The sequence below is a fragment of the Salminus brasiliensis genome, chromosome 13 (assembly GCF_030463535.1).
Source record: "Salminus brasiliensis chromosome 13, fSalBra1.hap2, whole genome shotgun sequence".
Taxonomy (NCBI): Eukaryota; Metazoa; Chordata; class Actinopteri; order Characiformes; family Bryconidae; genus Salminus; species Salminus brasiliensis.
In genome coordinates, this window is record NC_132890.1 from 25,955,141 (window position 1) to 25,970,219 (window position 15,079).

The 15,079-nt window shown below is 40.4% G+C and overlaps 1 protein-coding gene across 1 annotated transcript; it reads left to right on the forward strand.

The window, feature by feature from the left end:
- Positions 1-3,874: 3,874 nt before the first annotated feature.
- On the forward strand, positions 3,875-14,353 carry dusp8b (dual specificity phosphatase 8b). The gene is made up of 5 exons (XM_072695142.1): positions 3,875-4,207; positions 11,145-11,311; positions 11,827-11,986; positions 12,262-12,385; positions 12,483-14,353. The coding sequence occupies exons 1-5, from the start codon at positions 4,099-4,101 to the stop codon at positions 13,504-13,506; spliced, it is 1,584 nt and encodes a 527-aa protein (XP_072551243.1). The 5' UTR covers positions 3,875-4,098; the 3' UTR covers positions 13,507-14,353.
- Positions 14,354-15,079: the final 726 nt, after the last annotated feature.

Genomic DNA, 15,079 nt, shown 5'->3' on the forward strand with positions numbered 1-15,079 from the left:
TGGGAGTTTTACAGTAAAAACGCTCTTATTTCTGAGACTGTTTTTTAAGTAATTAGGGCTTAGAGGCCTAAAACCTCTCTGCACTGAACTGTACGTCACACTTCTGCCTCCTTTAGTTGTTGCGCTGCTGAAATACCTCAATAATAAGCCCTCCGGGATTCAAATAGATGTGCTGATACTCTCAGAGGTCTGCATTAGAATCTAAATGTGGAGAAAGCTATGTGAGCACACTGATGAGTTGCTGGGTAGAGAACAGTAAACTACAGTGCCCCCTAGTGGTGACCATAGCTGTGGCGTTCCAACAGGAAGGCTTTATCCAACCACATGAAGATATTTCATATTTTTACTGTTGCTGGGCAGCATAGCGCAGACTGTGCAGTGTACATATAAATACATATAAGTATATATATATATATATGTGTGTGTGTGTGTGTGTGTGTGTGTGTGTGTGTGTGTGAGAGAGAGAGAGAGAGAGAGAGAGAGTAAGAAAGTGGCAAATTGGCTGGCAGAGCTGCAGAAGTCATTGTCAGTGTGTCTTTGTGCAGGATGTGGTGTATTCCCTCTCGACCTCCGTCCACCAAAATAGCCGTGATGGCTGCCTTACACATACCTATTTACAGCCGCCCTCTCTCTCTCCCTCTCTCTCTCTCTCTCTCTCCGGATCAAAAAACAATGTGAAGGCTGCTTGGCGAAAAGCCCCTCAATTAAGACTGGAACCTGAACCCTCTTCTCTCCAGAGCTGACGTTGCCTCTCAGGTTCTCCCCGGATTTCTGCAGCCCTGTACTCCACCACCACTGCACCACTGCACCACTGCACCATACATACACAAATTCGCAAGGTGTTTTCATAGTGTCAGCGTTGGGTATATTCCCTGTATGTGTGATCATATATGTAAGTAACCATATATGTTATTAACCATAATGTCATTAATAACATATATTTTATTTATTTATTGCTGTTATTGCTGTGTTTCTTTAAACTGGTCATTTTACCGGTGAAAATATGGAAGAAACTGCAGCAATATTTAGCATATGGTCATTTTCAACTAGTTCTGTTGGTCAATTTGTCAGGAAAAGGCCCCACATATCATTGCTGTCATGCCCAAATCTCCATTGTATCCATTTTTGTAGCTTTTTACATTTTGACATATTGTGGATCAGGGAGTTATTTTTCTTCTGTAAAGTTTCAACAGTACACTCCTTAATATAATTCCTCAGGGGTCTTTTAGTAAAGGAAACTCAAAGACAATAACACATTTAGACCCCATTTATACCTGGTCACTTCATGTGACTAGTATCTGGATTGTAACCTGATAAGATTTTAGCCACATGCATTTACACTTGCTAGTCAAATGCGTTCTCAGTAAGTCAGGCTTAAATCAGATTGCTGTGTGGGACAGAATATGCAAGTTCGTTGATTGCGTGGTGGTTGTACTGGGAGGAGTTTAGATTGTCGAATGTGTCTCAGAGAGATGGACGTGCGCCTGAAGTGGTTTGAGTGATTGGATTTGTATCTGATTTAAATGCGTCTTGGGTGCACTTACACTTGGCCTTATCCAGACATAATATTGATACCTAAGATGGAATGGTTCTTGGTTTGAATGGACCAATAAGTAGTATAAATAAAAATAAATAAAAGTTAAAAAGGTTTATTCTGTTTAACCATTCAAGTTTTTTTTGTGGACAGTAACAGTTATTACAAGTGTGTGCTAGGGTTGTAACACAAGGCCAGTACTTGCGTCTGCATCTGTGCCTGTATATCAGCACTTTCACACAAAAATCTCATGTCTCTAAAATGTCAAGTTTACAGGAGAAGGAAAAAACCTTACTTACTTTTAATGGGAGTCAATGGAGAATTTCTTTTGGTCTATTTATCAAAATAGTCTATATGACTTTTTGTGACAATGTAAAGAACAACAGCTTGATTCACATTAGGACAAAAAGTGAAAAATGAGGTATGTGTATGACCGCAACTATGTGTTTGGTGCTGTGATATATATATATACATATATATATATATATATATATATATATATATATATATATATATATACAAACTTTGGGATATTGTAAATTACTTTAGGTATTGGAGTTCATTGGTATAGAATTATGGACTTATGGTGGAGCTCAGTAAGCCACTGAGCTTCACTGCTGAAGCGAACTGCTGATGGAATACTTTACACAAACATCCTCTCCTAAATTCTGCCTGACCTGGTAGCCATGTGGATCCATCATCTAGTCAGCTCTTCCAGTAGATTTACTGGGGTCATGAAATACAGATCAGCATTATAAAGGAAAGAGTTTACCATCAAAAACTGGATAAAAAAAGTTTGGATTTGCATTTTAGTTTCATTTTCTGTCCAGAAAATGTACCAAGGCACACATGCACACACTTACCACAGCACAACTGCCAAGACAAAGGCATGCAACTCTCAATTCACTTTTTTCTCCTCATGAATGTGTGTTTGCTTCACTGAAGGTTAAATGTGAATGGATTTTGACCTGAGTGTCACATTACTTGGGTCTTTTATAGAGCGGTAGAAAAGACAGGCCGGTGTGAATGGGCTCGGCCACCAGATTAAATGCTTCATTTACTTCCGCTATTACATTTCACTGCAAAGCAATTATTCTGCTCATTACGTTTCACAATACATAGATAAAAAAGTTCTTGATTTGACTGTACTTTATGTACCAAGGTCAAATTTATTCACATTTTGGACCATGTATTGGTATTTCATCATGAAGGCTCACACAGTAAAAGCACATTTTGTCAAGGAACACTTTAATTAATGTACTCTATTGTAATAAGTGGTGGGTTTTTTTAATTAGTTCAGTCCAAAGTTCTTAACTTCGCTTTTGAACTTGCATCTCAGTTTGGTTAACAATACATATCAAGTTGAGCTTCAAAAGCATTCGTAAATGAGCTGCCACTGAAATTGAGTGACTACTGTGTTAGATGTTTAGTCTGGGTGTTAATCTGTTTACTGCAGGTTACCCCCCCCCCCCCATCACATGGAGATAGAGAGGCCTTCCTATTCTCAGACTCTTGATCAAGGAGGGCTGTGGTGTTGATAGGATTCAAACTAATGACTAATGAATGGTCTCTTGACAAGCAGGCAGTTAGACAGTTGCACCACTCTAGATCTGCAAAGACATCTACATTTCTGTGTTAAAAAATGTAAAGGACATTTACTCATTAATGTGCTTTTATGTAGTGTAATGTAGTGTAATTTCACAGCTCTAGGGTGGCCCTACGGTCTAACTGCTGCTTATTAAGTGTGAGGAGGTCATAAGTTACAGTGCTATGTAATTGAATTAAATATTAGATAATAGTTAATGAAACCATGCGTGGGACTGTATACGGAGCCACACTTCAGTTCCTCATGCTCATAGCTACATTACAGTACTTCTTAGTTTTACCAGAGTAACGAAATAATGCATCATAGATACTAATCAATAGGCCCAAAGTTTCAGGGGTTAATGTCAAATGAAATGCCAGGATAATGCACAGGGAGAAAGGACAACTATGCTCGCTCCTTCTACAAACACACACATTTACACAGACACTAACACACACAGGGTCGTGTCCGACCCACGTAGGAGCCCTTTTTACCCCTGTGCACAGTGGCGGCCCCAGAGGTGGCCGCATATTTGTGTGGTGAGTAAGGAATGTGGTTACATGCCTTACACATGAGCTATTAGTGAGCACTGGCCCCAGTACAGCACAGCCGCTGCACACACAGGCTGTGAGCTCATTCAGAGGGAGAGAGAGCGAGCGCGAGAGAGAGAGAGAGAGAGGGAGGGGGAAAGGGAGGAGGTTCGACAATAGAGGGACTACACTCGCAGTTCAAGTCAGTTTAGAACACACACACGGACAGTGAGGAGGGCAGCTCCATCAGACAGACTCTGAGACGGACCTTCAGAGGAACGTAGAGGAATCTCCTCACTGTGGACTGAGGGAAGGGTTTCTCAGCAGTTTTAGCCGGACACTGTGCGGACACTGAATGGACTCTGTGGTTAATAGTGCAATATAGATAAGACTGAATTGCACTAAGTGGACCTTGACTGGACGCTGATTGGGAGAGCCTGGTTGCCTGGATGCCGGTTGACGTGGTGATTGCTCCTCCACTGTGGACAGACATGCACGAGAGCGAGATGAAGCTGAAGATCCGCGTGCGGCGCATCAAAGAGGGGCGCGACCTCCGAGGTAAGTGAGCATGGGCGAGAGGGGAAGTGAGTGAGTGCAAAAAGTAAGAGTAACTGAGTAAGTGAGGGAGCGATGGGGCACAACCTCTGAGGTAGGCACAAGCATGGGCGCGAGAGGAAGTGAGATGGTGAGCGAGTAAATGAGTAAGTCAGTGAGTCAGTGAGTGGGTGAGTGAGTGAGGGAATGGTTAGGTGAACAAGTGAATAAGTGAGGGTGCGAATGTGAGTATAAGTGAGTGACCAAGTGAATATGAGTGAGTGACCAAGTGAATACTAGTAAATGGGTGAATAAATGAGTAAGTGAGTGAGGGAGTGAGTTAATGAGTAAACAAGGGAACAAGTGAGTGAAGTATTGAGAAAATAAGTGAGTTAGTGCATAGTGAATGAGCATAGGGAAACGTTTTCTCCACTATTATGTTATTGATCTTTATATACAGTAATATGGTGCATTAATAATACTGGATAGTGTTAAGTGAGAGTTATGATGGTGATTGGTGCTTGGAGTTTAAGGGATTAATAAACCCAACATCAAAAAAGCAAGCATTTAAAAAAGTACACTATTAAGATAGCAACTGTTTCATGCTTATTACCAGTGCAGACACTCCTCTTGCTGGTCAGAATACAGAGGAACGGAGTGTGTGCGTGTATGTGTGTGTGTGTGTGTGTGTGTGGGGGGGGGGGGGTGATTATGTGACATCTTGAGTTGCAAGCATTATAGTTAGCTTGAGCAGACTCTGGCTGTGGAGATAAGTGAATGTAGACACTGGATTAAGACCCTGCTTGCTGGGCGTCAGTATTAGCAGGTTAATCCCTCTTGTACCCTTGTAGTTAGGATGCGCTGTTATAGTAAAGAAAGACTGAGGCATTTTCTCTCTCAGTCAATCTCTCTTTAGTTCAAGAAGAGAGTGACTGAGATGCACATTTCCAAACTGCAGAACTACAGCGTTGTTCTTGACTAGCATTAAAATTGGTGTCAGAGGCTTTGTGACTTTCCCTAAGAGTAGTAAAGGACAGTGTGCTTATTTACTGTTTCCCAACTGTATTTGGAGCCTCATTTAAGCCTTGCCCTGATTTTTGAGTACCCCCCCCTCCCCTAAGTTAATGAACTAATGCCAAATAGTGGCGGGCTGATGATTCCTGGCATGGCAGAAATGGTCTGGTTTCATTGCCCGCAGTCTGAATGTGCCTTTACTTGCCTGAGCTGGCATGCCCCCCCAGTGGTCATATTTAGCTCTAGCTTGTTGTAGGCCGCTGCTAAGCAAAGACTTAAATACTACTGCACTGTATTTAACACACACACACACACACACAGAGGCTAGCAAGCCATGCACATAGGATGATTTCATTTCAGTGGGGTCTGCCCCCCTCTGGCTCTCTTTTTGTCCTCTTTGGGATGAGCGCTGTTTGTTCCGAACAAAAAGGGGATGTGTTACCCACTGTACATGTTGTGAAAGAGACTTGCAACGGGGCGTTTGCGTGCTTGCTTTTTTTAATAGCAGATTCATTGACTCAGCCCTAACAGTGATAAGTGGAAAGGGCCCTAAGTCTGGCCTATGTGGAAGGCACAGGGGCTCTCTGTGGGACACTGATCTCAGCCAGCTCATACTGAGCCCTGAGAAAAAGAAGATGAGGGGAATGTTGAACTCTTGCCACAATCAGAAAGGATAATGCCAAACCTGTCGCATGATTAACAGCGATTTTAGACACCAGTAGATCTGTTTTTTTTTTATTGCTGATACTGCAACATTGAATGTTGGCTAAAGCTTATATACACTGTCTATATAACATTTTTTAATGTTTTGCCATAATGTGAATCAGGCCGTTGTTCTTAATATCATAAAATATGGACCAATAGAAATGCTCCAAAATGGCTTGGAATATTTTTTATTTTTTTGCATTGACTTCCATTGAAAGTTGAAAAGGTATTTTTTTTGTGTTCTGTAAAGTTAATGTTCTGGACACACAATCAAATTAAATCAAAGATTATTTGTCTTCTAAATTCTAAATTATATATATATAATTTATATATATATATATATATACATAAAACATAAATATAAAGACAAGCAGCAAAACATTTTTAATACATTTTTAATATCAATTTTGGAGAATTTGAACATTCTATTGATATCTGATACTGCTGATACTGGCTATCAAATCAGTGCAAACTCTACTGGCAATGGCCTCATGGTCTGAAAGCATGTGAATTCCGACTAAGAAAAACAGTTCAGACCCTGTGTTTGGGGTTCTGGTGTTGGAAGCGTTTATTCGGTAGGGACTAAAGCATGCTGTGGGCTGGCCAGCAACTGTTCCTCATTACTCTCAAATAGCGGTGCATTATCTTGGGAAATTTTATCAAAATTACTGCAAGCTGAGTAAATTCTACTCCACTGTTACACATGCTGACACCTCCATCCTTACAAAGTGACAGCATTCAAGAAGGCTGCCGCTTCTAATTCAGCTGATGTGTATGCCTGCATTCTCTTCAACCGGGCTTTGAACTGGGCTATCACATCTAAAGCTCTAAAGCTGGAAACCAGTACTGAGATGGTAACACCAGGTGTTTTGCCAAAACAGGTCAGGGGTGTTGGATAGAACTAACAGCAATTGGATTTTGTGTGTGTTTGCACAGCAGCCCAGAGACAGCCTGCTGGCCACCCATGTGTTGAGTGGTGATGTCATACTGCTTGGCAGTTGCTTTTAATAGTTAGAAACAGACAGGCCTTGAGCGAAGCTTTAAAGGGCCAGTCACACACAGCTGGAATAATCACTCATTACCCTCCAGTCTTTCCTGCACTGCTTTACACAACTTCCTTCCAGGCATCTTTAAAAAATTGTACAAAATGTCTTCACAGTACTGTGCTCAAGTCTAAGGCCAACCGAGAAAATGATCTAAAACCATATATGTGGCAGCAAGTGTGTTTGTGTGTGTGTGTGTGTAAAATGGTATAAACTGTTGTAACTGTTGTACAGTTGTAAAAACAAAAAAAAAGTGAAAACTAAAATTATAAGTATATACTGTTAGTATGTTTGTAAACAACCCATTAATAGTATATACTGTAATATGAATAGTATGAACTGGGAATACTGTTAGTATAGCAAATATTAACAGTATAAACCATTATATATAATTGCTAGTGTTAGTGTCAGTAGTGTAGTATACAAACTATTTACTGTGAGTATAACTGTTAAATAAAACTTTATATTTTATTTATATAAATATAATATACTTTATTTATATATTGTTAATATATGTAAAAAACAACTCATTAACAGTTGTGTACAGTTAGTGTATTTGTAAAAAACGCATTAACAGTATATACAGTTAGTATTGCTGTAAAAACAGTATATATATTAACAGTATATATCATTAGAATAGTAAACAAAACCAACTCATTAACAGTTTAAACAGTTTATAATAGTTATTTAAAAAAAATAATTAACAACATATACTATTAGTATAGTTATTTAAAAAAGCATTAACACTATATATCATTAGAATAGGTATTTTAAAAAGCATTAACAATATATACCATTAGAATAGGTATTTAAAAAATCATTAACACTATATACCATTAGAATAGGTATTTAAAAAATCATTAACACTATATAGCATTAGAATAGGTATTTAAAAAATCATTAACACTATATACCATTAGAATAGGTATTTAAAAAATCATTAACACTATAAATCATTAGAGTAGTTATAAACAAAAACATTAAAAGGTGTTGAAAACATGAAAACAACACAAGACTCAAATGAGGAAACATAAAGCGCATTTATTGGGTTTACTGGGTTTTTACAGCAAATACTTTCCACGCTGATGAGTAGACATAGGTTGGCTGAGGCTTTTGCACAGTGTCATAGGTCTTAAGTTCTGAAAGCATGACCTTTCCATGCACTTTGGAAGGTTTGGCGCTCTGGTATTACTGGGAAACGCGCCTCCATTATCAAAGGGCAGTACTTAGAAAAACACACTTCTCACCTTTGCACCACCTTGAGGTTTCTCACGGCGGCCTGCGAAGCCCTGGCAGGAAAGCCACTGGCTTTGCACGCACAGATGGAGCTTGCGTAATGCCGAGGCCGTTCGTGACAGGACCTGTCATGATGTCATTCATGAGTCATGAGTGTAAAGAAGCTAGTTAAGGCTTCTGGGACAGGTCTGTGTGCTTTGACTCACTGCTAATCTGTATGACAGAATGGCCTTGCTGAGTGATCTCATGTGAAACTTACACAGACAACAGGGAAACACGCGCTCCATTTGTGTTCTGTATGAGCAGGTAAATGAGGAGTTGAGATGGCAGAAACTGGAACGAATGGATGCATGGATGAATGGATGGATGAGTGAATGAATGAACGAGCAAATGAATGACTTGTGTAAGTGGCTACATGAAGCCTGATATCAAGCTTCATCAGGTTCTCATTCTCCTTCCCTCTCTCTCTCTCTTTCTCTCTCTCAGTCACATGTATCTGTTTACCAACCCTTACCTCATTGCTCTGAGCTCATCTGTTCTTTCATGCTTTGTTGCCTTAATTCACCTCCCTTGTCCTATTTCTAGCTTTCGCTCTCCTCCGTTCCATCACTCAGTCACTGTCTAAACACCTTCCCACCCACCCCACGTCTCATTCTTCTTGGTGCTTTTGAGCATAGACCCATAGAAATGCTCTCTCTTTACATTACCATGCATTACAGGGGCCCTATCCTACATTTCCTAGAGTTATACTTCACCCCCAAGATCTATTTATCAAATAATAATAAATAAATAAGATGGGTTCCCACCTATTATATATACTTACAGAGATATATTAGGTTTTATTATGACAGTGACAGTATGTGTGTGCGTGTGTGTGTGTGTGTGCATGTTTGTGCAAGTGTGAAGTGCATGATCAAGAGATCAAGCCAAGCCCGAGCTTTTAATCCAAGGTGATGTCATTGCTCCCGCTTGCCAGCCTTACTTGGAAATTGAGCTAACACCTCACAGATTGAAGGCCTGATTCCAGAGCAGTGGTCTAAATTAGGAAACCTCACTGATGCCTTCCTTCTTATCTCAAGTCCAGGACACCTAGAACACACCTAAAACCCTGCTTTTCTCTTTGTATTCCTTTCCCTTGTTTCCTCATGCGGTAAAAAATAAGGGAGTTACAAATCTGTGTGTGTGTGTGTGTGTGTGTGTGTGTGTGTGTGCGTGAGGAATTCAAATGTGCCCATTAGCGCAGGGTTAATTTGGTGCTGTGTTTAGGCGTGAGGTAATGTGCTGCTAAAGAGAGGGAGGGGGCTGGACGGGGCCTATTAGAGCTGTAAGATCCAGAAATACACTAACGTAGGCCGTGGAACTGCTGCAATGGACAGGCTGGAGGTTGCTCAGAGGCTGGAGAGGGTTTGTTTGTCCAACTGAATGAGGTTCTATGTGTGTACTGTAAGTGTCCTATTCTACGTGTAAGAAGCTTGGATTCCACTCTGGACTCTCCCGTTGTTTATATTTGTGGTAGTTTACGTGTTTTGGTGAACCACGGCAGACCTACTTTTTAACATTAGTGTGGGTATGTGAGTAAGGCTGTGTGCGCTGGGGAGTATGGCCCTGCTCCGTGGTTGGGTGGACGTGTTCTTGTGGCCTACTTCATTCCCATAGTGTGATGCTGTTCTCTGGGAGAGGAGATGAGATCATGCAGGAAGCAGAGAGCGGAGAAGCAGACACCGACACCCTATCTGCCTCTTAAAGGGACAGAGATGCCCTTTCACAACCCCCAGTTTTATCATTCCTACTCAGGCTGGGGTTTGGATGAACCTGGCAATCAAATACCAGGGTCATTTCACAGCTTTGGCTTGACATATATTGCCTGAAACTATGGATGCTATATATATACCAGTCATTTATTATTAAAGAAGTGATTAAGTCATGTTAAAGCAGATCTCTATTTTCTGCATCTATACTGTACTATTGATTAGCACATACCAGAATTTCAACATGTGTACCTTTATTTAGAAAATAACAGGAACCCACTTATTTAGCGTGTGATAATATAATAGAAGTCAACGGACAGTTGCTACATTTTGTAAATAAAAGTTTTTTTGAGAATATTTGAGAATTCAAATCATTATATTTGCATAATGTAGGTTTTAAAATAAGAAAAACATCCAATTACATACTTTTAAATTAGTTTTAAATGTACACTTTGTTTATGTTACCATGACAAAGGTACCTTTTATAACTTTTTTTAATAAAAGAAAAAACTTAAAGCCTTTAAAATAATTTTAAAAGATCAATTATGTTCCCTAACTAAATTCACAGCATAAAACAGCTTCACTGTATCCATATGCAATCAATTAAGGACCTGTGAAAATGATGCCAACCACTACTTTGGTAGGAATTTGGAAGGAATTACCACAAATTCCCCAAAGAAAATAAGCCCCATATCCAAATCTGTTCCAGTCAATGGGCTTCCTGTCCTTTTCTAAGTGGAGGGAAAAACCCTTTAAAAAAACAGTGTCCACAGTAAGACCGAATGCTACAGATACGTCCATTAAGCCTAAACATGCTGCATTCCTTTAAGCTTGTCGGCTGAAACTGTTGCATGCAGAATGCAATTAAGAACTAAAGGAATGTATTTTCTCTAGGTGAAGGTGCATGTTCTCTAGCTGTAGGTCTGCTACTGTAGTTATGGATGCCTTGGTCAGGCAGGATGCTGCCAATGTAGCGGAAGGTCAGCTGTTCTCCTGTGGGAGTTGGACTGAGAGCTCTGAGTAAAGGGATGTTAGGAAAACCCCTTCATTGTTATTCCATACAGCATGTACAAGAAATGCATCACAGTTCTTATTCCAAGTTGACCTGCAATTGAGAGTCAATGTGTCATGAATATTGGATTGTGTGTGTTGGTAAAGGCCTATGAATAATTTCAACCCATTTTCTATCTCCCTCTCTGTCTGTGTATCTTACAGGGGGCTTTGCAGCCTTTACCTCCTGCTTCCCAGATCTGTGTGAGAGCAAGCAGGCATCTATACTCCCCCTCAGCCTGTCTCAGCCATGCCTACCGGTGGCCAACGTAGGCCCAACCCGCATTCTCCCCCACTTGTACCTGGGTTCCCAGAAGGATGTCCTCAACAAGGTAGGAAGGGTTATTGAATGGGTCTGGTTACAGTACTTTCTTAATAGAATTGTGCTGAGAAGAAACCTGTAGAAAAACAGATTGACAGTGTTAGTGTTCAAATGGCATATCTGACATACCTTCTTTTTTACCCTGAGGGTATTCTTGTGTGCCAGGAAATCATTTAGGGTAGTATGAATACTACCACATCACTTACGGCATGAGACACATTCTTTAAAATCATTTTTCTTGCTGTCAACTGTGAAAACAAGTGGTTTTAGATTCTGTCACTGACAGCAATCTTTCATCGTGCATCACATTTGTATGGTCTTGACATGGATGACACTAAAAGAAATAAAGTATGCAAAAGGATGCATTTCTTATCCTTTGTGCGTCCAAAAAATCCCACCTATCAATCTGTCTACCTGCTGTTTCCACAAGTCAGACAGTATTATTGTTTTTTCTGTTGTTGTTGTTTTTGTCTTCTTGGAAAATATGACTGATTTATGTCTCCACCCACTGGATTGTTTGAACAGGAGCTCATGGCTCAGAATGGCATCACCTATGTCCTGAACGCCAGCAACACCTGTCCAAAGCCAGACTTTATCAGCGAGAACCACTTCCTGCGCATTCCCGTCAATGACAGCTACTGTGAAAAGCTGCTGCCATGGTTGGAGAAAACCAACGAATTCATTGGTAAGGACATTTGCCTCAAACCCCACAGCTTGCTGGCCCAGCACAAAGAATCAAACCCAGAATAGCTCATCTATTCCACTTACAGTAATGATGAAGGTTAGGATTACAGTAGACCAATTCAGGTTTTCGAGAAGCAGTTTATGGGAGGTCTGTGTGTTGTCAGCACTTGAGGTGGGAGAATAATATAAACCTGATGTTTTACTGGTGCTGTAATGGCATTACTGGTTCTGACTGGTTCTCTCCCTTTTTCCCTCTCCTTGTTTTTCTGTTTTCAGACAAAGCCAAAGTGTCAAACTGTAGAGTCATTGTTCACTGTCTGGCAGGAATCTCTCGCTCCGCAACCATTGCCATCGCTTACATCATGAAAACCATGGGCTTGTCATCGGATGATGCCTACAGGTAGCTATTATTGCTTAAAACGTTTAAATACTGTTTTATGTCTATGTAAAAATAATATTTATATGAGCTAAATCATGATTTCCTTACTTTCTAACAGGTTTGTGAAAGATCGCCGGCCCTCGATATCTCCAAACTTTAACTTCCTAGGACAGCTGCTGGAGTTTGAGAGAGACTTAAAGCTGAAGGCTCCCTTATCCTACAGCCCTCTGAGATCAACACCTGACCATCTTGAAGAGGCCACAAAGGTTATAGTGGAGCAGAGCATGGAGAAGATTCGCCCTTACCAGAGAACCCAAGAAACTACGGTGGTAAATGCCAAGCCACCCAAGTCTCCTACCTCACTGCAGAGGGACCTCAGCAGCCTTAACCTGTCTACAGACCAAATTCTCCACAACAACCGGCTCAAATGCTCCTTCTCCCTTGACATCAAGTCTGTGTACTCAACCAACCAGCATAGTATCTCACAATCAGACTCAGAAAACATGCCCAAGCTTTTTAAACTTGACAGTCCAAAGAGTACCAACGTGTGCCGATATGCTTCATCTCAAGATGGCCCAAGTCCAGCTGCATCCTGGTGTTCGCCTGTGGTGATAGAATCCAAGCTAAGTCACCAGATGGAGAGGCAAGAGAATGGTAGAGGTTCTCATGAGAGGTTATCTGCCACGACTCTATCTCTTAACCTAAACCGGAATCAGAAAAGCCAAGTTGTACATGACCCTGTCACCAATAGGAAGGCGTCTTCTTTCCTAAGCTTGCCCCTAGATAACTCATCTGGCATCTGGACCAAGCATAGAAGCACAACTCAAGCCACCACACCAGTCACACCCACTGAAGACCACCCATGGTTTTGCGGTTCAAACCCGGATGTTCCTTCAGTGACAACCGCCGGTAGCTCTATGCGGTTTGGCGGGACCTCTGCTTATGCAACATTGAGCAGTACTTCCAGTTCCAGTGTGCAGATGTCCTGGGACAAACCTCAGGTGGAGACTCAGTTCAAGAGGCGCAGCTGCCAGATGGAGTTTGAGGAGATCATCAGCACGACTGGCAGCACCGAAGAGTTTGGGAAGCTAGGAAAGCAGTCTAGCTTCTCTGGCAGCATGGAAGTCATCGAGGTATCATGACAGACAGAAAAGGGTCTGATGTGACACTGGCCACTGTGAAACCTCCAAAGCTCTATAAAAGACACCATGAGAGGACTATACTTATTTCATAGATCTATTTGCAAAGATCTGCTCTGTCTTATATGGTTTCACAGGACTGGACAGAGATTATTTGGGAGACAGCAGTTGGGAAAGGACACCCTGCATGCATAGATGCATACGTTTATGCTCTCCAAAGGACAGTGGTGTCCAAAGAGCTGTAGAACTTTGGTGCTCTCCCCTACTTCTGTGATAGGGATGATGGAGTAGATGGCATAAGTCACACCAAAGGACAATAATGAACTATTGTAGACTTGTCATCTTGAGGTACCCTCCATATGAAGGATTTACAGTTGGGGATGTTTATTTTACAGCATGGCTAAAAGAAATGTCAGTATAAATGAGCTCAATACTTTGCAGTAGACTGTCTCTATCAACCCAACAACTGCTCATAATTGCTGTATGATATTTATGCTCCCCTTTTCAGATAATTTCAGAGGGCTCTTTAATACTGTCAGCAGTGTTATCGCCTGCCTTATGGATTCAATAATAGTTTGTGAAGATAGACTGTGTGTTAAGCTGAGATGAACTCTCAGCCATACTACTGTTCACTGGGCATGCTCAGAGATTGCTGGCTACCTATAGAGAGACAAGCTGCATCCTAGCAGTACTAAGCTTTACATGTATGCAGAATTATGACATATGTATATGTAAAAGGAAAAAAAACTGCAATTTCAATGGACTATTTAATGTTTCATGCATTATTGTTTTAATTTATTGTATCGGTTTCATTCTGGCAATGAGCAATAATATAAAAATTTGAAGACTCCTTTGTCTCTGTTTGATTCTGTGAAGATCACACATGAAATACATTATAGTAGGCATGATATAAGTGAGAAATTGATTAAATTGATGAAACATTATCTAAAAATTGCAATTATATAAAAAGGAAAATAGATACTGGCAGATCAGCAATATAATAAAAAATAATAGAAATAATCAAATAAATCATATAAAAAACAGTTGATAGTCAATACACATTTTACTTACCACACATGCACTGTCCATTTTAGTAGGGACCCTAACATATTCAATACATTAACAGGTTTACAGTACATTTACAGATTTACAGTACATTAAATGTACACCTTTATAGTGATTATAGTGATGGTCAGGCACCCCATATCCTATTAAACAATGGCCAGGTTATTTGCTAACAATTCCAATATTGTCCACATATAGGTACAGTGGGGGAAAAAAGTATTTAGTCAGTCACCAATTGTGCAAGTTCTCCCACTTAAAAAAAATGAGAGAGGCCTGTAATTGACATCATAGGTAGACCTCAACTATGAGAGACAAAATGAGAAAAAAATTCTGAAAATCACATTGTCTGATTTTTAAAGAATTTATTTGCAAATAATGATGGAAAATAAGTATTTGGTCACCTACAAACAAGCAAGATTTCTGTCTGTTACAGACCTGTAACGTCTTCTTTAAGAGGCTTCTCTGTCCTCCACTCATTACCTGTATTAATGACACCTGTTTGAACTCGTTA

What these genes read in the sequence shown, in the direction of transcription:
- dusp8b (XM_072695142.1), top strand. Translation starts at nt 4,099, where the DNA reads ATGCCGGTTGACGTGGTGATTGCTCCTCCACTGTGGACAGACATGCAC. An exon ending in AGAGGGGCGCGACCTCCGAG is followed by an intron (nt 4,208 to 11,144) that starts GTAAGTGAGCAT and finishes TGTATCTTACAG; the next exon opens with GGGGCTTTGCAGCCTTTACC. An exon ending in AGAAGGATGTCCTCAACAAG is followed by an intron (nt 11,312 to 11,826) that starts GTAGGAAGGGTT and finishes TTGTTTGAACAG; the next exon opens with GAGCTCATGGCTCAGAATGG.